Source organism: Brienomyrus brachyistius, unplaced genomic scaffold (assembly GCF_023856365.1).
Source record: "Brienomyrus brachyistius isolate T26 unplaced genomic scaffold, BBRACH_0.4 scaffold105, whole genome shotgun sequence".
Lineage (NCBI taxonomy): Eukaryota > Metazoa > Chordata > Actinopteri > Osteoglossiformes > Mormyridae > Brienomyrus > Brienomyrus brachyistius.
Genome location: NW_026042380.1, coordinates 78,783 through 102,400, shown reverse-complemented (window position 1 = coordinate 102,400; position 23,618 = coordinate 78,783). Strand labels below are relative to the sequence as shown.

The window sequence follows — 23,618 nt, the reverse complement described above, 5'->3', positions numbered from 1 at the left end:
CTGTAACTGCAGACATGACCAGTGGGTAACAATTTAAACCATAGCCATGCGTGTTCCAGCAAAAGATGCCCGAGGGGAACCGGGAGTTGCTCAGATGGGGTCGCTTACTTCTGCTGCAGAGACTCCGGTCATGTTTATTTTAGGAGAGAGGTGTCCCCCCCCCCCCTTCCCCTCCCCACCTCCACGATAAGGCACATGCCTCTTGAGAAACCGTAGCACCTCTGACACCCAAGTGAAGTTCACCAGAGGGAAGACTTCCTGTTCGAAACAGGAAGTGCGGAACATCACGTCGGAACTTTAGGACGTTCCTTAATGGCTCCCTCCTGGTGTCTGTCGGGCTGAAGGTCCGAATTCGGGGAGAAAGGGGCGCTGCCACAAAAATGAGGCAGGAGAGTGTCCAACCAGGCTGGGGGGGTGGGCGATGGGGGAGGGGGTCGTCAGTTATTTGTTATTTTCTGCCGGTGTTAAGTCCTGGACTGGACACAAATGTTGGCCCGCCGCGTGGGCACATAGCCGTGCTTGCAGTAGCACTTGAAGGAGCCCAGCGTGTTGATGCAGCGGGCGTTCTTGCAGGAGTTGATGCGCAGGCCTGGTTCCGTGCATTCATCAATGTCTGCCGGGAAAAATTCCAGGGAAGAAGAGTGAGGGCTTGAAGTAGGGGGCCTTGCGTACACAGTGCGGAGTGAGTTTAATGCACCAGTTTGCTTTCCTTCATCATAAAGTGGCAGTATATCTGGGACGCGAGTGCGTGTTCATGGGTATGGGTGTCTGTCTGTGTGGTTGTCTTGCTGTTTTACGGGCATCCATGCTGAAGACAGACAGCTTCTTAGTGAATCAGAAGTCACAGGATGTTCCAGTGTCACGAAATATTCGATGGTCACAAACTTTATGATCAAAAATGTTGCCTGTTAACTTACTGTCAATTTTGCAGACTGTGGATATATTTATGATTTACCTGTATAATGTTAGTCAGTATGTCATATCTTGGATCCTAACGTTATGTTCCCCGTTCACGGTCCTGGACCCACGCAAACGCACACATCACTCCACGTTGTGTCGAGTACAGCTGTGCTTGTGACAAATAAAATCTCCAAACTTGGAAATATAATTTTTTTAAAATCTACTTTTAAAGACAGACGTGCCGAAGGGATTGTTCTGATTGGTTTCTGCTTGCTTTTATGTGTCCCTCTGATTGGTTAGATAGGTAGGTTACATGCTTTCCATGTAAACGTGCCCATACCTGTGCAGCGGGTACGGGAGTGGTCCAACCGGAAGCCTGGGTTGCACTCGCACACGGTGCCCAGGTAGGAGGGCACACAGCGGCCGTTGGTGCAGCTGCACTCGTCCGAGTCCTCCTCCGAGCTGTCACCACCTGGGCCAAGGACAGCAGCATCAAACACCTGGGACCCCCCCTCCCCAATCCGGCACATTCTCTACAAGAAGCTCCAGTCAGAAGTGCTGAGTCACTCCTCCCATTCCTATGCAGCCTGAGGACTCACAATTCAACCACTACCCCTCCCCCTCCCAAAATATAGATATATCTAACAGATGGGTTTTATGGTTAGATGCTATGGCTGAGCATTGATTTTCCATGCTAATTAACACATGGAGTGTCAGTGCTGTTGCGTGTCCATCTGTCAGTGCCCTGTCAGCGCTATGGATGTCATCACGCCGCTGCCAGTCGCGGACACCCTGACCATGTCACATCTCAGCCACATCCGTCTCCAGGTGCACAGACGCGAGAAGAGAAGCGTCACGGAGGGCAGCCAGACAGGAAGTGACACGCACCCGGTTTGTAGCTGACGAAGGCGGCCAGCGAGTCTACTTCGCCATCAGACTCTGTGTCCAGATGCATCTCGCAGAGCCGGACGAAGATGCCTGTGCGGGAAGGGAGGAGCACGGCAGGTAAACACTCAGATAAACATTGAGATGAACAGGTGAACACTCAGGTAAACAATGAAATAAACAGGTAAACATTTAGGTAAACAGTGAATTAAACAGGTAAACATTTAGGTAAACAATTAAATAAACAGTCAACATTTAGGTAAACAGTGAAATAAACAGGTAAACATTTAGGTAAACAGTGAAATAAACAGGTAATCATTTAGGTAAACAATGAAATAAACAGGCAAACATTCAGGTGAACAGTGAAATAAACAGGTAAACATTTAGGTAAACAGTGAAATAAACAGGTAAACATTTAGGTAAACAGTAAAATAAACAGTCAACATTCAGGTAAACAATGAAATAAACAGGTAAACATTTAGGTAAACAATGAAATAAACAGGTAAATTTTTAGGTAAACAGCTAAATAAACAGGTAAATGTTTAGGTAAACAATGAAATAAACAGGTAAACATTTAGGTAAACAGTGAAATAAACAGGCAAACATTCAGGTAAACAAATAAACAGAAAAACACTCTGGTCAGTCAGAGCCTATAGTTCACACTCCCAGAATAATCTGCTGATACGCTGGTTTTCATATAAAGCAAATAAAAACTAAATTAAAAATGTAACTACTGAGTAGTGTTTTGGTATCTCCTGAGACAGACCCAGGGACAGACCCAGGACATGCTGGGGAGATTACATTTCCATTACACCACCAGATGGAGGTGGCTGGGGAGAGGGAGATCTGGGCACCCCTCCTTAGACGGCTGCGCCCGTGACCCACACCTCCTCAAAGAGGTTAGACCCTGCTTAAAGGTCTCCCAAGATTAATGCTGCCTCTACCTACACCAATCAGTGTTACCGCCTGAAAGAACCAATCAGAGTCGCTAGCTGAAAAAAAAGCCCCGCCCCCCTCAGCGGCGCAGCCACCTACCGGAGTTTCTCTGGGGGCAGGTGCGGCACTCAGGACCCCAGCCGCGTCCGTAGTGACAGCAGCACTCAGAGTAGGTAACCATGAGGCCTTTCTGGGGCAGGCTGCAGATGAGGCCCTCGTCCACCTGCAGGAAGCACACGTCCTTATGGGCGGCCGTGCGGTCTGGGGGTGCAGGAAAGAGCGGGAAAGGAGAGCAGGGGCTTAGACCTCCTCAGCACTTGCCCACGCATTCTTAATCTCTGGGGAGCGCAGTTTTCGAAAAAGGGTACCGCTGGCTTGTACACCTGGGTAAACTTTTCAGTTAAGTAACTGATTTTAGTCTGGCCTTACCAGAGAATTTCCCATAATTCTCTATTTCGACCAGCGGCCAAGTTCTGCTGACAAAACATAAATCCCAGAATGCACAAATTTTAACCTTGAAAATGATACAAAACGTTTACTATGTTTTACTGATTTACTAATGAATGATTTACTAATACTTAATAATTTACATTACAGCCAGTTACATAATGGATTACTAAGACTTGAGTCAAAATTTTGATACCTACCGGAAAATATAAAACATAAAATATAAATAATAGTAATAATAATGTCCATCCATTTTCCAAACTGCTTATCTTACTGGGTCGCGGGGGGTCCGGAACCTATCCTGGAAGCAATGGGCACGAGGCAGGGGACAACCCAGGACGGGGGGCCAGCCCATCGCAGGGCACACTCACACACCATTCACTCACGCATGCACACCTACGGGCAATTTAGCAAGTCCCATTAGCCTCAAGCATGTCTTTGGACTGTGGGGGGAAACCGGAGTACCCGGAGGAAACCCCACGACGACATGGGGAGAACATGCAAACTCCACACACATGTAACCCAGGCGGAGACTCGAACCTGGGTCCCAGAGGTGTGAGGCAACAGTGCTAACCACTGCACCACCATGCCGCCCCTATAATAATGTAATATATAAAATGGGAGACACTTGAAATTTTTTTCCATAGAGCCAACTGATCTGTTAATAACCTAAGTTATTCATTGCCAGAAACACAGTCTGTTCACGCAGACATAGTAGCTAAATGTTTGTTCACATCTAATTATTACACATTTCTGACGCGATAAACATGTCGTTGCAAAACACTCGACTAGATGTCCTTCTGGCTGGACACCACACCAGCCATGCTGGCCTCTGAGGAACACAGGGGGTGTACGGTCGAGTCCGATGCTGAACTGGAAAGGGGGGGTTCATTAGAAACCTTGGGTGGGGTGCCATTAATCAGCACTAAGAAGCCCGGTGCTAATGGACGTGTCCAAATCATATGTGAGAATATGAAGTGAGGATCGATCGTCCTGCTTGGTTGCTGGGTTCAGATGTGCTAGGAGCTGGGGGAGAGCAAAAATGTGGACTGTCAGGGGATCCCCGAGGACCGGGTTGGGAAACACTAACCTACATAATTCAGCCCTAAACATGAAAGATCAAATGGTTGTCCACCCTGGTCAACCAGCTTCCCGCCGCTCATACGCACCGTCGTAGACGCACTGCTTGAGCGCGGCGCTGAAGGTGTGCGGCTGCGTGCAGATGCAGTGGTAGGAACCGGGCGTGTTGACGCACCGTCCATTCTGACAGTACGACGGGTCTTCGCATTCGTTGACATCTGAAAGAAGCACCACAGAGAGGGGTGACAACTGGGGGGGCAAGAGTCTTAGGCAAGAAGCCATGACGATGGGTGACTGTAGACCACACCAGGGTTGTTTCTCAATATGCATACGTGACCGTACTTGTGTTCTCGCGTACCCGATTTACATCATCTTCCATCGCCGAAGACCAGCTCCAATACTCAAGAACAGAAGTACAGAGGACTGTGAAAATCCCTGGATATCGTTCTTGCTCCGCCACCAAATATCAAGGATGCATCGGTTGTATGTTCGCCGAATGAGACCGATCCCATGATCCACTGCGCCCCAAGTTCGTTCTTGGGAGGCAAGGTAGCAAGACCGGTCTCGCCAAGACCACAAGTACGACATTTGCATTCTTGGTATTGAGAAACACCCCACAGCCACTGGGATACAGGAAGCCCACAGACCCCCAGTATGCCGTATGCTCATTGGCTAATAAAAACAGGAAGTGACTACTCAGGCAGGAAGGTTATCCTCTCAAGAACATCATCATTTCAAATGAATCTCATCTACATGCCAAGGTCCCATGCAATTCGTTTTCAATATGGCTGCCGATGGACACATACGTACTGCAGTGTCAGACCACAGCCATTGGTAACTCTAAGCTTTCTCCTAGGGGCTTCAAGGTGAGAGTAGTTTAAATATAACGTTCAAATAGCATTTTTTTCTCACCACTAGGGGAACCCCTTTCCACCACAGCTAATGTTTAGTCCCGCCCCCCCCCCCCCGTAATGCACTCACTCACCACCTTGTTCCTCTGGGGTGATGCAGCTGTTGCGATCACTGGCCAGGATCCAGGGTGGGGTGCATATGCAGTAGTAAGTGTCTGGGGTGTCCACGCAGTGACCGTTCCTGCAGTTGGTCGGGTCCTGGCACTCATTCACACCTGCGGCACAGCCAACTGTATGTCACACAGTGCTCTACACCCCTGCATAGATCTACCTTCCCTATTTTAATTCAGTGCTGCATTATATATAAAAAGCATGGCACTGTTCCACTGGCATACAGGAACCAAGCTGTACCTGACCTGTACCATGAAGAGAGACTATTTACAGTGCGGTTCCAGCTCACTTCGGTTTTCCACTGCATAAGGGTCGGCTCAGTAAAGGCGCCATATTTTTTTAGTAAGTAGGAGGTTGCAAATTTTTAAGGTCTGAGTTAACAGGAATGCATCCGTAAATCACAATGTGCGATACTACTACTAATTAATTAGATATCGAATATGCCTTTATTTCCTTTATATAATCCATGCATATCGACACTGAACACCGGTACAAAGGAACCTTTGTTCTTCTAAGTCTCACATCTTGTACTGTTCTGTTCTCGACCATATTGTTCGGTAAAAAATGTCTCTCGGTTGTCGAATGTATTTTTGGTTCTCAACCAACCAATCCTTTCGTGCTAAAATATGTGCGAGATGGCATGAGTCTTTTTACGCATAAGCGAAGGAGAGAATGAGTCAGTCTACCGCTAACATGTTAGTGTAGTGAACATCGCCGCCGAATTGTGCTGTGAATATTTTAGTGTTTTTTTTGTTTGTCGCTCTAACTTTCTTTTTAAATGAGACACGATGGGTCCTAAGAAGGTTAGTGATAGCAGCAAACCAAAAAGGAAGGTTGTGAGAACCACGACAGAGCTTAAAAGCAAAAATGATTGTATGCCGTTAGCTCTCTACATTACAGGTAAAGTGCAATTAAATGTTCATTTATTTAATGTATTTATTGGTTTTAAAGCTTTTATTTATGGTTTTTTACAATAGTACAAAAGTATGCATGTATACAGGTTTAAATAGCCAATCATTTATAGGTCTGGAACAGATTAATCCATTTTACATTATTTCTTATTTTACATTATTTTACATTATTTCTTATGGGAAGGATTGTATCCCACTGTATCCCCGCATTTCGAATCAGATGGTGGTGGAACCATCTTGGTTTGGTCACACCTTCTGCCCTGCATGTCAGTGTGGGTACAGCGTGGGTATGGCCCCCAGTACGGCTCGCATCATTTACAATGGAAAGCCATCAGGTTCGGGTTCGGGTACAGCTTGGTTCTTGTTGGCGGTCGATTCTTGGTGGTGGCTCAGGCACACGAATACTAAAAAACCCAGCTGATTAACTTGTTATATTCACTTGCCATGATTATTATTTATCAAATGCTGCATATAAGAAGTATGATGACAATGAAATGTAACTGAGCCACATCCAGCCAACTCTGGACCACGCCCAGCCCATTCTGAGCCACACCCACTCCATTCTGAGCCACACCCACTCCATTCTCGGTCATATCCGGTCCATTTGGAGCCACACCCACTCCATTGCAAACCACACCCACTCCATTATCATCCACACTCACTCCATTCTGAGCCCCGCCCACTCCATTACCAGCCACGCCCAGTCCATTCTCAGCCACACCTACTCCATTCTCAGTCACACATACTCCATTCTGAGCCCCGCCCACTCCATTCTCAGGCACACCCAGCACATTCAGGACAATGCCCACACATTTCCGGACCATGTCCAGGTCACTCAGATCATGTCAAATTTCTGGGCAACTTTACAGAAGGTTTAGTTCTGTTATTATGCCTTCGCCACTAAGTGTCTGCTGATACTGACATCATTAGGAATTCATTTAGAATTCAAGAAAACGCGAATTATAGTAAATGGTATTTAAACTGAACCCACCAACAAATTGATATATTTCCAACCTGTAGCCACACAGGAGAATCTACTGAATGGAATAAGGGATGAATAGTAACTTACCATAGTACAGGGTGGACAAAACTGACATTAATTCATTTAAATAAAGTATATTTATTTTTAAACATTGCAAAAATAGGGTCAGCCAGCCTCTGGAACAATTGGGGGTTATGGGCCTTGTTCAGGGGCCCAGTGGTGAAATATCTCCTCCAACTATAGGTTTTAAATCGGAAACCTTCTGATCTCAGGCACAGCCTTCTAACTTGCTGAGCTACACAGCGCCCCCTACTGTCCCTAGGGAGTACTGACCTGTCACAACGGGCATTATGCACTTCTTCTTGGAGGTGTCGGGGACCCAAGGTAGGTTGCACATGCAGTAGAAGGAGCCCCTGGTGTTGATACAGCGGCCGTTGGTGCAGAGAGACTCATCATGACACTCGTCAGTGTCTGTTGGTATAAATGGGGGGGGTCCTGAGCTACACAAACCAGCTAAAACCGGCCCGGCACAGCATCTTAATCAAGCTTAATAAGGCAACACGCATCCATTATGCAGATTACGTACTTTATGAGCCAATATACACAAAAGTGATGAAGATTAAGTGACCTGAAAGCTGAATGGAAAGAAAATGTGACAGACTGACAATGTGATTCGAACGCAAGTATGGGTACAGTGTGATAAAACTCATAAATCAAATAATTGTCATATAACCGCTGCTTTTATTCTCCCTAACAGGCTGGTAGAAGTACTAATAAAATTGTAATTGGTTCTCCAAGAGTACTTTAAGTAATCTAGACTGTCATTATCTGTGGATGAACTGATTCTCAGTTTTACATTTACATTCACAAGGGTGTGGTAACCCCGCCCCTGACCCCGCCCCCCCTGGCGACACAACCCTTTACCAATGCACTCCAGGAGGACGCTGTCGTAGTAGAAGCCCTGCTGGCAGTAGCACTCGTACCCGGGCTGCGTGTTCATGCAGCGGCCCTCCTTGCAGATCTCGCTGGAGAACAGGACGCACTCGTCGATGTCTGGGAGAGACGGGGAAACGAACCGTGACAATCTGGATCGTTGGGCAATCCCAGCGACCTTGGCGATCACGTGGGAAAAGACCAAAACACATAACCTTAACCTCGGGTCAAAATCTGTAACCAGAATCTGGCCGCTATTAATAACTAGCAGTCTAATAATCCATAGTCAGCGATCGCTGTGACCTAGCGCCAATCACAAAGAGCATGGGTTCAAATCCACTGTCACAACTTTCAGCCAATCACGTTATCCGAGTGTGGATTTCGAACCGGCAACCTCATGGTTACAGGCAGCTACCCGCTAAGCCACACAGCTGCACTAATCTAAAGCAGGCAAGGACCACGCTGCAGTTCTGCTAAGTAATTACAGGGTGAAAGAGGCGTAATTACAGACGAGGTTTCGTATCGTCACATAAAGTGGTCATTTGCAGCTTTGTGATTGGCCGAGGAGGTCGTTAATGCGACTGGCACGTCCGTAAATGTACGCTCCACTTTGCAAACAGCGAAGGGCCCTCGTGTGGTACTTCAGAAGTAGCAGTGGGATGAAATTAATACAGTATCTCCCAATCCACAAAAGTGTGGACTGTTTGGCAGGCAGCTCGGAGGGAGCAAAAACGTGGACCGTCTGACAGGGAGCTCGGAGGGAGCAAAAACGTGGACCGTCTGACAGGGAGCTCGGAGGGAGCAAAAACGCGGACCGGCTGACAGGGAGCTCGGAAGGAGCAAAAACGTGGACCTTCTGACAGGGAGCTCGGAAGGAGCAAAAACGTGGACCTTCTGACAGGGAGCTCGGAAGGAGCAAAAACGTGGACCGTCTGACAGGGAGCTCGGAAGGAGCAAAAACGTGGACTGGTTGTGGGTCCCCGAGGACTGGATTAGGAAATACTGATTTAATATATGAAATATATTTTCATTCATCGGGCACCCCGATGAATAGAAATCCACATTCAGGTCAGGCTACATGCCCAGACCGAAGCTCAGGCTAACCACTTCTAGCCAGTTTTCTGTGACTCCCCAGTTTAATACCAGTTTGGACGTCGTACTTAAATTATGACAGCCCGTACTGCTGTACACAGATTTACCACCATATTTTATTAAAACTGAATTACGGCAGAAATCAGTTCTCTTAGTCTTTGTGGAAAAAAAAAACCTTAGTTCAGCAATGCTTGGTTTTGAAGAAAACACTACCACCTACCTACCCACTACACATGCAGATGTACAGATGAACAGTCACAACCCTGTGAAGGACAGTTGCAACCCTGTGAAGGCCCTTTTCGCTGCCAAAGTAGTTACTCCGTTTTGCATTTGGAGGGTAGCACATTCACTGCCAGAGGCCCCTCTACGACTGGCCTCCAGGGGGGGAAGGAGGGTGCTAGAGGTAAGATGGCAAAGTAGAAGTTTTCGACTGGGGGGGGGACTTTTTAACTTTTGATTTTAGCAGAGGCCCCTGGGTAAGCCTATATATTAAATTCCCCCAATTCATTGGGTATTTCCCTACATAAAGACTAATGACAGTGACTGTAAAAAGTAACATCAATCCTAGATATTTGATCACTAATAGCAATAACAAATCACCTGGTACATTTTTACACTGAAGTCATCATGACATCACAGTCCCTATGACATCACACCATTTTTGAACTCACAGTTGCAGGTTACATTCTAAGGCCTCTGACGACACGCCCGGCCAGACCCCCTTACATCCCCCGCCGATTCGGCCGGACTTGCCTCGCACAGCCGGGCCGTACTCCGTCATGCGCTCCTCGTGGTAGAATCCCCTCCCGATGGGGCACAGAGAGTGGAACTCCGCTGCGGGGACAGACAGACACCATCCGTTAGCGGTGATGAGTCACATTTCGGCCCACGCCAGCCTAACGAGAATCGCGCCCTTCCCAGCACCCCATTATGTATTTATTAACAGCTCGATTACAAGACATTAAAAAATAAGAAATGATTTATGCTCATCATTACAACTGCACTTGTAATCCAACCACGTAAAAAGAAATCGATCTGGCTTATTATAACGTCCTTTAATTCCTTCTTAAGTTTCTCCCTTTAGGCACTAATGGATCTAATTAGAATCAGAACCGGGACACGACCCGATCCCAGTTCCTGTTCTTGGCTCACTAACAGCAGCCCACGGCTCTCGTGGGTGGAGGGTAAGAAACAGTCATTCGCAGGATGGGATTACATCTTCAGGCTGTTTAACAAACCAAAAATTATGGTGAACTGTTCTCGCGGGGGTACACTGAGGTGGGATCTAAGGAACAGAGAGTGCCGTGCCGTACTTAAGGAGGCAGCTGAGGCAGGAAGAGTGTCTTCTTATTTATCCGCTGAACAGATACTTTCAGCCAGAGAAACTTTCAGCCAATAGAACTACATCCTGGATATGAAGAAACCCCAGTACCCAGAATCCCCTAGTGTCCAGGTACCGGAGTGGTAGACGGGGCAGGGGTAGATCTCACAGTGGTCCCCCCAGCCCACGCCGATGGAGCAACAGCACTCTTGCTTGGTGACGTTGGTGGCCAGCACGCTGTCGCAGAACACGGTGTCGTCTAGGTTCAGGTAGCATTCCTTCTTGTTGTCTGCGTCCACCTCGACCGCTATGGGGGGGAGGGGCAGAATGGAGAAGTTATGGCTCTTTGGACGTGAAGTTATTTACTAGTGATGGACAAAATGATACTTCATGAACCATTTGCTGTATTTTTTCACCCCACTAGATGGTGCTCTTGCTTTGTTTTAGGACATGCTTTGCACCCTTTTTTGAACAGAGAGCTCCACCTAGTGTGGTCAAAAAACACAGCAAATGGTTCATCACTATCAGTTACGCGTTATTTATAGTCCGTATGCTCCGTACCTTCGCAGCCACGCTTGTCCTCGGTGCTGACGTAGCCCTCATTGCAGACGCAGATGTAGGTCCCCTGCTGGTTCTCGCACACGCCGTGGGGCTGACACAGGCTCCTGTCCACGGCGCACTCGTCGATGTCTGTTCCCGAGGAGAAGCCGAGGCAAGGAGGAGTCAGCGGCATCGGCTGAGTTACGGCTCGGGGTGGTGGGCAGAGGACACTGCAATCTCACCAGGAGCCCTGGTGATTCATCACCCTCTCCGCCGTATTTACCTTTTCTAATTTAGCTGGGGCTCCAGGGGAATATGCAATACAAACAATTATATAGCTAATGGCCAAGTGGGTAAACATGGATGCTAAATCAGAGCCGTCTATAGGAGCCTGTACCCAGGACTCCAAGAGGCGTAAAAATCATGCAGGTACTTGTAAAGGGAGCCAGAAAGATGCTAACTAAGATCCTTACAGGGGTCATTTAGGGGCCTGAAGAGTTATTAAGGACCATAAAGAGTCATGTAGGGTCATTATGAGTGTTGAAAGGTGATTAAAGGTAGAGGGTCATTAAACGACATTAATACTGCATTCCATTTACCTCAGAGGTCAGAAGTTATAATTGGGAACCATGTTCCCGTACAAGAAGTCAGAAAGCCATTTAGCAATACCAGGGGCCTGCCTCAAACAGCAGGATTTCTTGCTTAGCTGGCTACGAGTTACCCCAGTGCGAATGGCTTTTATCTTCGTTCACTTACATTTAGCCTAGACTACCTTAAATCCGAGAAGTTATCCGGCTAAGCAAGCAATCCTGCTTTCTGAAACCAGCCCCAGTTCTAGCCTGATTAATCGTTAGCCACTGTTAGCAATATCAGTTGATAACAACACATTACATGATATTTTGCTCATAAATACACCGTAGCAACACGTCCTCAGACACTGAGTGGAGAGTACTCTGTTTACGAGTGATTTAATGAGCCAGAAATATAACGTAAGTGCTAATAAAAAATATAAATTTTGCTTAGGACCCCCGATATTTGAATGGATTGGTCCTGCGGAGTAGCGAGGTTGGGGTACGAGCCATTGCGCACACCTGTAACCCATCGTATTAATGTTAGAGAGCAGAGTGGTCACTTCTAACCTTACTTGGGTACACAAGCCTACACCTGTGTCCTACGGGTCCATTCACTGTCATGAAGAAGCGAGCTTTTACAGAGCAGGGCTCACGGTACCTTGGCAGCGCCTCCCGTTGACCAGCATGAAGCCCTTCTGACACTCGCAGCGGTACGAGCCCATGGTGTTGGTGCAGTGACCAAACAGGCACTTGGAGGGCCGCTCACATTCGTTAATGTCTAATGGAGAAACAGAGGGCAGGTTATAAGGAAGATTGGGGGGGGGGCACGGTGCAGTACACAGACATTCTGCTTTTAGAGATGGTGGCAGAAAGCGCTGAACGTTCAAAAGCGTAATTACAGTCGACGCTGACGATACCCAAATAACACGTCTTTCTGCAGGGAGGGAACTCGAGCAATCCGTCGCAACATCTGCGTCACACGCGTAGAGAGAAAAGCACGGCTTTCCTTCGCCTGGCCCGCAGTTTATCTGCCCTCGCCCCAGCGATGTTATTCTTGCGAGTGGCCTGTAGCCCACACACAGTGCTAACTAAATACGAGTGTGGATTAATGATTAAAAGTAACCATTACCTGGCTGATTGTTAATAATAAATAATTTGGCGTGTACGTATGTGTGAGTATTTTTTACGTTGCCTAATAAAGTTAGGAAAACAGTACTTAAGTCAAGTATTTAAGCCTGATGTTTCTGTGAACATCGCAGAATAATCTGTCTCCACCCCACAGCGAGACACACAGGTATCGGATCAGTACTCAGGATCGGCCGATACCCAAATCCCAGGTATTGGTATCGATATCTGAAAAGTCGGATCAGCGCAGCCCTAATTTTCAATAGGTGTGTCCAGACTTTTGACTGGCACTGTAAATTAAACCACCTCAAAGGCCATGAGGACCAGATTCTCGTGGCCCTGTCCTATCACACGCGGCGCTACACATGCGCAGTTACTGCGACCCCTGACCATCGCAGTGGCTCCCCTCCTTGGTCCGCTGGTACCCCGAGAAGCACTGGCACACGAAGGAGCCCTCGGTGTTGAGACAGCGTCCGTTGGAACACAGCCGGTTGTCCTCGCATTCGTCAATGTCTAGAAAGGGAGCGGGACAAAAGTACGGGCTGACCAATCAGATGCCAGGGCACACCGACTGACACGCAAGCAGGGTGCGACCACATGACACCAGCTTCTTCAGCCTTATTAGTCATGTTTCGTGTAAATGACTAACCCTGGTTTGGTCAGACTATACCAAAAACTTGACCACCAACTATGTGCGATTTCCTGTCTATCACTTAGATCAGTCGGAGTGCGTCACACAGAGACACAGACCATCGCCGCCTTGCCGGCACCCTCTAGGTGCTTGCGGCATGCGGCTCGGAGAGGGCGCAGGTCTGTAATAACGCAAGGAACATTAGGACGGTGACGTCACCGGCAGCCAGCTGACCTCGGCAGCTCTTGCCGTCAGACCCTGGCAGAAAGCCGTCCTTGCACACACAGCGGTAAGTTCCCGGAAGGTTCTCGCAGCGTCCATGTGGGCACACCCCCCTCTTCTGGCACTCGTTAATGTCTAAGGGGATGGAGGGGGGAGAGAGGGGAGCATGGGAGGGGCAATAACAAACCTGCTCAGTGGATTTAAGAGAAAGACACCGTGAATCAAATGGGTTTTGGTAAGAAGATCTTGTGCAAATGTCAGACTTTTCATGTATCTATTAAACTTCACAACCAGTTCACTTGTTTTAATTTAATTGGTTTTAAAAAGGTGCCTCAATTTTATTGGGGGGAAACTCAGTATTATAATAATCTGTGACTGCAATAACTAAAAATGCCAATTGTTGTGTATCTTGTTTGGTTATTTATGGTTAAGGATAGGACTGGGTGGGGGGGGTTGAGGTTGTCATAGGTTAGAGTTTTTCCTTAGAGGTGAATGACGATGCCCATGAAGATATGAATACAAAGGTGTGTGTGTGTGTGTGTGGGGGGGGGGGGGGTTGTTATTTATGGTGATGCAAGGAGAAAAAAAACCAAGCAAACACAGTAGGGGGGGTTTATAAACAAACACACAGAGACTCACACGCTCAGCCTGTGTGAACCCACATCCCTCCCCCAGGGCCAGTGCGCTGCCCACACTGTGTACACAGCAGTGCTTTTCACCACCGAAGCACGAGGAACCCATGATCTCTATTTAATATTGTATTGCACAGTTCATACAGTAGCCACCAGATGGCAGCAGATCCTCATTAATGTTGTCATTGGCCCACATTGACACAGACTGACTCTTTCACCGTAGCGCTGACGCTGAGAGTTGCAGTCTGCGTTCTGTTTTTCCATAATCATAATTTGTCGGTTAGTCAAAAGAATGATTTATGCAGCCACATTTTAAATCTTACAAGATCCATCCACTTTGCCACCTTTTACACACAAAAATATACACACAGTCATACTCTGCAAACGATTTAGTGACATCGGTTAGCCAGCTGCATGCGTTATATAAAAATAATTACATTTTAACAAATCTCTGGCTGCCTGCATTACTTTCAAAGACGGCATCCAATGAAGTACATTTGTTATATGATCTGCTGTGCCCTCGTACTATCCACCCAGCTTGAGCATTACTATATTTAAGAACCAGAGGAAATAAAATGTAATGACCCCATTAAGACACAATTATAGAGTATAAGGTATTTTATTAGGAAGCAAGAAATTTGATTTTATTTTTTCTGGAGGGGGGGGGGGGGGGGTCAGAAAGGATCATTAGGATGATAAAAGGCAGCAGGAAGTCCGCACAAAAAGTGTGCGTGTGTGCGTGTTTTGTATGTATTACATCGTGGGGACCAAATATCCCCACAATGTGGTAAAAACCTGTCATTTTGACATTGTGGGGACCATGTTTTTGGTCCCCTCAAGGAGAAACTCAATTTTATAAAAAGAATCTGTGACTGTAATCAAAAAACTAAAAATGCCAAAAGTTTTGTTTCATTACTTGTGATTAAGGCTAGGGCTGGGTGGGGGTTAAGGTTGTCGTCGTTAGGATTAGGGTTATGACCATGTAAATGAATGGTCCCAATAAAAATATGCGTACAGGTCTGTGTGCATGTGTGGGAGGGGGTGTGGATGGTGTTTAATTCATGGCAGCCATGCAGGTCGTCAGGCAGGAATGCGTGACTCACCATAGCAGAGTCCCCCTTGGGCCTGGTGCCCAGGTAAGCAGGGCACGCACTCGTAAGAACCAGGCCTGTTTTCACACTGACCATTGGGGCACGTCCGCGGGTCCCGGCACTCGTTGATGTCTGCGTTGGGAGAGCAGGTCACAAACAGACCACTTCTTACATAAAGCTGTGGTAGATACAGGTGAGTGTTTCCCAACCCGGTCCTCGGGGAACCCCAGAGAGAGTCTACATTTGTGCTCCCACCCAGCACCAAAGTTTTTGATTGTTTTGGTTCAGATGTGCTGGGGGCTGCGAGGGAGCAAATAATGTGGACTGTTGGGGGGGGGGGGGGGGGGGGTTGGGGAGTTGGGCTGAGAAAACTTGATGTAGAGTACTTTTACATAAAAGCCAACAGAATGCACCTAATATACTTTTTGAAGCACTAGTTCAGGGGAGACGTTTGGGAGACATTAATTGGATGATACAGCACTCTCTGCTGTCTGTGAGGACAGACAGAAGGGGGCAGCAGAGAGGCCACACTGACCTTCACACACAGGCTGCCGCTGGGACCTGCTCTTGAAGCCCTCAAAACACTCGCACTTGTAGCTTCCCGGCAGGTTAATGCACTTGCCTCCCTCGCCGCAGGTGTGCGGCTTGTAGCACTCGTTGACATCTGGGAAACACACACAAGCACACGTGCAAGGATTCCGGACTGACCACGTCTCCCCTGGCTCTGGCTCGCCTGATTGGGCGGGAGGAACGACCAATGGGTGGGGCTTGAGAGAAGTCGTCCGGAATGCTATGGCGCGGCTCACCGCATTTATTCAAATTGACCTGACGGTCAAAGGTCATTGTCTGAGCAAGATGTGCTGTGCTAGAATTAACACCAGTTGTGATGTGTGACAATGACATAAGAGCCACCTGGTGGTGGGGGGGGGGGGCCTTTTGCCCTGAACCGTTGCTCACCTACACATTTGAGCTTCCCTTGGTGGACCAGGAGCTTGTAACCATGGAGACACCGGCACCTGTAGGAGCCCATGGTGTTGACGCACGAGCCTCGCCCAGATCCACAGGGGTCCGATTCGCACTCATTGTCATCTACCAAGAACACAAACATTAAAATGCATAACTAACATTTAAATGACCAGGCCTGGCTTCTCAAGGACACGGGATCTAATTATTAATGAGCGACTCATAGACGGCACTGTTTGATTAACAGAGATGACATTTTTTGTTCATTTACGCCATTCGTTTAGTTGATTGCGGTTCACGCTTGTTAAGATGGCTGATTCTGCTACGTGCTCCGATTTTTAAGGAAAAAAATCTAAAACCCGGAAACTGAAAGCCATAATCACCGACGGGAATGAAAATCAGGAGAAAATAAAAGCTCCATTCTCCAACATTAAGACCTAAAAAGGTCTCGCTGTAGCGTTCGCCTGGTGAGCTTCCCTCTAATTCTTATCATCTGGAACAATACTGCATGAAAGCCGTCGTTTCCGTTCCAGATCTGCGGCTTTCAGAGGTTCACTCCTCTTGGCACTGAAGGGTGACAATCCACGGCACTCCGCTTGTCCGCGAAACCGGACAGAGCATCGCTTCCTGCCCACAGACCTGCCATCAACGTCGCCTAGGAGAGCAGGGATCAATTAAGCCACCCGCAATCTTGCTGTCATGGCAACCGGCATGTGAAAGGGGTGTCGGAGGAAAGCCCGGCTCCCCTGTGAGTCACGGAGAAGTGGCCACTGCGGCCCGAAGCTGGCAGCGTTAGCGTTAGCCAATCGCGTGTGGAGGTCAGGAAGGCCCCGCCCCCCTCTCACCCACGCAGCTCTTCCTCTGTGGGTGGGGCCGGTAGCCGGCGTGGCACTGGCATGTGAAGCCGCTCTGTCCGTTAATGCAGTCCCCGTGGCCACAGATGTTCCTGTTCAGCCGGCACTCGTCCGTCTCTGCAGCAAGATAAAGGCCGAGTGAGGGGTGGGGCAGTGGGCGGGGCAAGGGGAGGAGCAGTGGGCGGGGCAATGGGTGGGGCATGGCACAGGGCACAAAGTGGAGATCATGGCTATTGTTTCAGCAGAATTAACACAATCAATATGGCAGCCACACATGGGCAATACTGTGGCCATTACCTGTTACTGTATGTGGCTCTTACATGTCCTTTGTGTGACTGGTCTCACATACATGCACTGTCCTGTGCCTGCCCATGCTTACATCATGTGTCCTGCATGTAATGAACCAGCTGAGTGAACCTCAAACAAGAATTCCTGCATCCCTGTGCAGATGGCAAACAGAGCCACCTATCTAATCTTATCTCATGTCTTCGGAAGCAGCCCGACCTGCTCGAAATCTATTAGTCACCGGTAATTCTTTTGCATTGTCTGCAGTTCCATTCTTTCTTGATCAATGTGCTCTTTACCACATAGCAATATAAGCCCTTAAGAACATAGTTGATAATGCAAACACTCGAGGGAGTTCTAGTTTAAATGAGAGTGTGTATTTTTGTGGATGAGAATGTACTCTAACGAAACTCCGCTGGGATCGAAGTTAAACAAAAACATCATGGACTTTTAAGGCCGGAGGCACGATGCTGGCAGGAACAGACTGCTAGCCGCCGTGCTCTTATGTCCCAGAGAGTTTTATTGTACTTTTATGGAGAGTAAGGTGCGTGCTCTCCAACAATGATTTATTATGTGGCGTGGAATGGCTGCTAACAAATGAAAGTCTGTGTTTGTGTGGAAAGTCCACTGCAAGCCCTAAAAACGGCATAAAGGTGTCCCTACAACAATAATTGGGATAATAGGCTGGCAGATGGATGGATGGAGGGATGTATGTATGCATGGACAATGCTGGGAGGTGGAGGCACTGCACTCTTATTGGCTCTGTGCTATGCGACTGTGATGGGATGTGGTGACGCTGCACTCTTATTGGCTCTGTGCTATGGTACTGTGATGGGATGTGGAGACGCTGCACTCTTATTGGCTCTGTGCTATGGTACTGTGATGGGATGTGGAGACGCTGCACTCTTATTGGCTCTGTGCTATGGTACTGTGATGGGATGTGGAGACGCTGCACTCTTATTGGCTCTGTGCTATGGTACTGTGATGGGATGTGGAGGCACTGCACTCTTATTGGCTCTGTGCTATGGTACTGTGATGGGATGTGGAGACGCTGCACTCTTATTGGCTCTGTGCTATGGTACTGTGATGGGATGTGGAGACGCTGCACTCTTATTGGCTCTGTGCTATGGTACTGTGATGGGATGTGGTGACGCTGCACTCTTATTGGCTCTGTGCTATGGTACTGTGATTGGATGTGGTGACGCTGCACTCTTATCGGCTCTGTGCTATGGTACTGTGATGGGATGTGGTGACGCTGCACTCTTATTGGCTCTGTGCTATGGTACTGAGATGGGATGTGTCCCGACCCCCCAGCAAAAGAAGCTACGACAGCAGGGGGAGACTCACGTGTGATCTGCGTCTGGGCTACCTCTAAGGAGTCCCTCTCTGGAGCCACTTTTATTATGGGATGCGGGGTGGGTTTGGCCACAATCACTGGGGGGCAGAGAAAGAAAGGAAGCATTCAGGAGCCACTCCCATTCCCACCCCCAGCCCAGCTCGGGACGGACAAACGACCCGCATGATGTAATCAGGGGCAAATCTGGGCGCTGAAACCAGAGATATGCAGCATACATCAGTGCACTGAACATTTCCACACACTGCCATCAGCTGAATCTAAAATAAATCTTTTTTTTTAAGCCATGTGGCATTCACCTACTTAGGCAAGGAGGAAAAAATCGGCACGGAGCAGATCTCCAGCCCAGATAAAATTCTCATGTTACGATAACTTATAAAAAAAGAACAGCGGCAGGCCCTAGGAGTTACAAAATAGTTCATTCAGCTCCTCCAGCAGACCAGAACTATCAGACCATAATGATACGTAAAATTTATACAACTGAAAGATGCCAAAAATAAAACTGAAAGACGCCAAAAATATTTCAAAATGCACACCACAGTGAGGGAGTAACAACCATCGAATCAGATAGCTGCAACAAGCGCAGGGTGACGAGCGTTACCGTAATGTCGTCATTGGCTGCAATTTTTAACGCAGGGATGTGAGAACGCATACAGCACGCAAAGATAAAGGCTTGGTAAAATGATGCAGTCCTCAAAGAAGAAAGGCACGGGGCTGAGGAAGACGATGGCTGAAACCCTACCAGGCATCTGGGGTCTATGCATGCCGACGGTGGAGGTCTGCGTGGGCGTGGTCACCACCTGAGGCACCTCCTTTTGGGGCGGCTGAGAGGCACCAAAAGAAACCCAACAAATTCACACGACATTTCAGTTAGATCGAGGCCTACACTGAAGACAACACTGTTAAAATACAGGAAAGCACCGACACGAGGATCCTTCCATGGGTACAGCAAGGAATATGGGCGTCACACGTGTACCAGAAGGTTATTTAGCCAAAAGAGAGAGACGAAAGGCAAGAGCGGTGGCTGTAGAATTAAAAAATGAGAAGGGTCTGTCATAGGAGAGCCAACAGCTGCCGATGTCCATCTGGGGCCGTGCTGATGCGAGATGATGGTCCTGTTGGTCTAACAAAAAGTCCTTCTGGACCTCAGTGGCCAACACAGGCAGTGTGCCGCTTCCCTTGGCTGCTCTCAGGTCCGAACATTCATCGATATCCCATGATGCTGTGTTTCATCTCCATTTTCATAAAAGGTGGCGCTTCGATCCGCGAGACCTGCGCTGCCATTGGAGGTTTGGCTGCCAGGTCAAAGGTCAAAGTCGGCCATCTTAATTTCACCTCCGAGCCACACGGAGGACCACCTTGGACACTTGTCTCCTCCACCTCCTTTACCGCCACTTACTGGAACGACAGCGAGTCACCGACGGTTCGATGTAGCTGGTATCTACACATCCTCCCAGTTTTTATACCGTTCTTGAAGGGTTCGCGTTGTTCCTTTAAATATTAACCGTTCTGGCACGTTCACACAGTCGGGTCGGCATTAATGCACAGGCTGACGAAAGACAACAACTTACTTGCAGCTTGATCTCTGAAAGGAAAACAGAAAAAAAAACCCGTCATTAATTCATATAAGGCTAATGTCAGTGATGAAGTATTGCAGTTTAATATGATTACCGGAGGATCACACAGTAGCAAAAAAGTGTGACGCTTTTCATGAAGACTTACGGTAAAATGTCAGAAAATTTTGTCAGGATGCTCTAACTCTCCTCTAAGTACCGCAAGGTGTGAAATTAAACACTGAACCAAAAAAAGCGTGAAAATCATACACCGCCTGAGAGCTGCCTGATTCCTCTGACAATCGGACCATTCTTTACAGATGATGTTTCCCATCCTGTGGCGACCAGACAGGTCTTTACTTCGCATGTCGCATACCAGTGGTCTGTCCCGATAGGATTCACGCCAAGCTTTTCTTAACCGTTAACTGCACTCATGGTTCCCTTAGAGCCACCAGCGCTGCAAGCATACTGGCCGGAGTGTTGCTTGGCTGAGTAGAACGGAAGGTCACCAGTACAAATCCCGCTCTCAGCAGAACAGCCGCACCTCCTCCGGGTTATAGAGCAGGGCCCTTAACCCCTAGAAATGTGCTCCAGTGGTGTTGGAGGAATGGCAGGCCCTGCGCTCTGACCCCAAGTGATACTCTCACCTCTATGTGTGTGTAGGAGAGCATGATGGGATATATCACAGCTAACACATTCCAATGCACTTGTACAAGTGGCAAAGTTTCATCAAGAGAATTATTATTATTATTATTATTATTTTTGTTTGAGTGGATGAATGGATAATGGACGGATGGATGCATGCATGCATGCATGGATGGATGGATAAACAGATAGATATATAGATCCTTTATTAATCTCTGGAGGGAAATTCGCGCATGTGGAGAGTGTAGGATCCAGACTAACTTTTCCAGTGGTAGCACTCCTGCTACCAGTGTTTCCAGTTGGTCGCACCAGTACATCATTTGGTCACATCCTTTTTTTTGGAACAGCATGGTATTAATTGATGACCTTGCATACTAATGAATACACTGAAGAACACAAGACAACTGCATTCATTCAGCCCCTGCAATAAGCATTCCCTTCGTACCGCACCATAGGGACTGTGCTGGTCATTGCTGGCTCAGTCGGTCTCCCCCTATCGGCACCTGCACTCCCATCATCACCGGATCTCTGGACCTCTCTCTGGCTCTCCTTCTCTACCTGCCTCCTCCTCCATCTCCTCATTTTGTTTCTTAAATGAATTGGTTATAGACTGCCTCATTTTGTAACACGTTAAAACGACAGCTAAAGGTTGTTTTGTACAGTCTAACATCAGTGCGCACACACACACATCTTGGGTTAAACCGGTCCAGGTCTATGGCCACCAAAGATCTCCTCCAAGGAATCTGTCTTTTATGTGTAAAAGATAAAAAAAAAACGTACATTTTATTCCATATGTCACATGCAAACCAAAATAAGGACGACCCAGTCCTTTGGCAGTCAGCACAGTCTGCACCTCCAGACTGTCTCTAAGAAAAGATTAGAAACTTCTTAGAATTGTGGGACGCGCAGATGCCTATGTAAGGGATCCGGCCCTGATTTATGGCGACAGTTTGAACCTCGAACTTGTGAACTTCACAGCTTCGGCAGCCTTTGTGTCGATTCCAAAACTCATAAAATGATTCGAATTTTTTAGTGCCGCTCAGAAGGTCGCCGACTACCGTCTGGCAGGCCTCCAGGCTGGGGAAATGTACGGATCGGGAGAGCATCCTGCGATCCATCAAACCTTTCCTTGAAAGAGAACCCAGACCGACAGCTTTCAGCCAATGAAAGTCATGTACATGTGCCCCCCCCCCAGTCACCTACCCTGCTGTTCGCCATCGGTCTGGGACAGGTGCAGAAGTTGCTCCAGGTTCGGGTAGAGCTGCAGCATCTGGGGAGAGATGATCAAGCTCCCCGAGTACGTCTGGTAGGAGTAGCCCTTCCCAGCGGGACAGATTTTACTGAAGGAGGCTGGGAATCCGGGGGGCACAGAGAGGGAGGGGGGAACGGCATAAGATGGAAAATCATCATTCGATGGAACGAGTTTGTTATTGTTATTAATTAAACAGACACACCTATAACCCCAGATACTGCTTCAAACATTGCATTATTAATCTTATTTTAATCTTATTTGATCTTTAATCTCTATTATTAACTCAGCCTAATATTTTTTTGTTACACATTTCCATGGAAATGTCACCATTACATACAGAAGGATCTAAAACAGAAATGTGTGAATAGATAGAAAGTTAATCTGAAAGAGAGACAAACGTGGGAAAGAAGCCAAGAACTTCATCTGCTGCTTCACTGTTCCGAGCAACATGATGCATTTCAATACCGTAAATATTAGAATATTGGAGCCTCGCTAACATCTGGAAGTGAGCCTGTTTGTGACTGTTCACTGTCTGAAGCCTACCGTCCCCATCCCTGGTTATGGGAGGTCATGATTCTCACCCGTGCCGTCCTGAGGGCACCTCTCGCACCTGCTACCCCAGGCTTTGCCCACGGTGCAGCAGCACATTTCCTGGGAGAGGGGTGTGGGCAGGGCGTGCTTGCACTGCCCCGCCTCCGTCACCATCAGGAAGCACTGACCCTGCTCCACCGGCGGCTCTGCAGGTAAGGGGGCGACGTGGAGGCAGGGGGGCCGGGTGGATGAGGGGGCAGGGTGAGGTTAGTCGAGGGTGGGAGAGGGGGAAGGAGGTGTAGGAGAAGAAGACAGGAGAGAAAAACAGGTAGAATCATTCCAAAGAAATCAAGCATGAAATGAGTGCGGCTGCTTTTGGAGACGGACGGACTCCACCCGGGTTTTGTGTTACTTGGTCACCTTCCAGAATGAGATGGACCAGATGTTCCATTTCTGCGTGAAAGGACGCGGACTGACACGATGGCCTGTCGCCCGGTTCATTATATCTGCATTTGACACAATCGCTGTGTCTTTTATCATAACTAATAATGGTCCTTTTTACAGATTCATGCTGTTCGCTAGAGCCAGATTTGACTGAAACGCGGCACGAGGCCCGCGGAAGCTTCCGGAAGGTGGGCGCGGGTGGCGGGTCCTCACCCACGCATCTGGTCCTGTCGAGGATGTAGCCCGGCTTGCAGGCGCAGAGGAAACTGCCCTGCGTGTTGAGACACTCTCCGTCCTGGCACACCCCCAGCATGGTACACTCGTTGATGTCTTTTGGCGGGGGGGGGGGGGGGGGGGGGGTGGAGCAGAGAGGGGGGAGTGAATCAGAAGAAATATCAGAGCGGCAGGCAGGCTA

General features: G+C 48.1%; 1 protein-coding gene across 3 annotated transcripts in view; it reads right to left on the bottom strand.

The window, feature by feature from the left end:
• Positions 1 to 387: 387 nt before the first annotated feature.
• Positions 388 to 23,618, bottom strand: part of LOC125727639 (latent-transforming growth factor beta-binding protein 3-like) — a 45,279-nt gene continuing 22,048 nt past the window's right edge. The window contains exons 6-29 of one of the 3 annotated variants that reach the window (XM_049004491.1): positions 23,417 to 23,533; positions 22,810 to 22,965; positions 22,180 to 22,326; positions 20,350 to 20,363; positions 19,521 to 19,602; positions 18,772 to 18,858; positions 17,131 to 17,256; positions 16,280 to 16,411; positions 15,858 to 15,986; positions 15,335 to 15,454; positions 13,612 to 13,734; positions 13,137 to 13,259; positions 12,280 to 12,399; positions 11,071 to 11,199; positions 10,646 to 10,816; positions 9,942 to 10,022; positions 8,088 to 8,216; positions 7,497 to 7,634; positions 5,234 to 5,374; positions 4,338 to 4,466; positions 2,821 to 2,982; positions 1,789 to 1,878; positions 1,241 to 1,372; positions 388 to 613 (exon numbers count right to left, since the gene is read on the bottom strand). In XM_049004491.1, the coding sequence (XP_048860448.1) occupies positions 465 to 613; positions 1,241 to 1,372; positions 1,789 to 1,878; positions 2,821 to 2,982; positions 4,338 to 4,466; positions 5,234 to 5,374; positions 7,497 to 7,634; positions 8,088 to 8,216; positions 9,942 to 10,022; positions 10,646 to 10,816; positions 11,071 to 11,199; positions 12,280 to 12,399; positions 13,137 to 13,259; positions 13,612 to 13,734; positions 15,335 to 15,454; positions 15,858 to 15,986; positions 16,280 to 16,411; positions 17,131 to 17,256; positions 18,772 to 18,858; positions 19,521 to 19,602; positions 20,350 to 20,363; positions 22,180 to 22,326; positions 22,810 to 22,965; positions 23,417 to 23,533 (2,927 nt within the window). In that variant the 3' untranslated portion in view covers positions 388 to 464. The remainder of the gene's footprint in view (positions 614 to 1,240; positions 1,373 to 1,788; positions 1,879 to 2,820; positions 2,983 to 4,337; positions 4,467 to 5,233; positions 5,375 to 7,496; positions 7,635 to 8,087; positions 8,217 to 9,941; positions 10,023 to 10,645; positions 10,817 to 11,070; positions 11,200 to 12,279; positions 12,400 to 13,136; positions 13,260 to 13,611; positions 13,735 to 15,334; positions 15,455 to 15,857; positions 15,987 to 16,279; positions 16,412 to 17,130; positions 17,257 to 18,771; positions 18,859 to 19,520; positions 19,603 to 20,349; positions 20,364 to 22,179; positions 22,327 to 22,809; positions 22,966 to 23,416; positions 23,534 to 23,618) is intronic. The other 2 variants (XM_049004492.1, XM_049004493.1) reach the window with 2 other exon arrangements.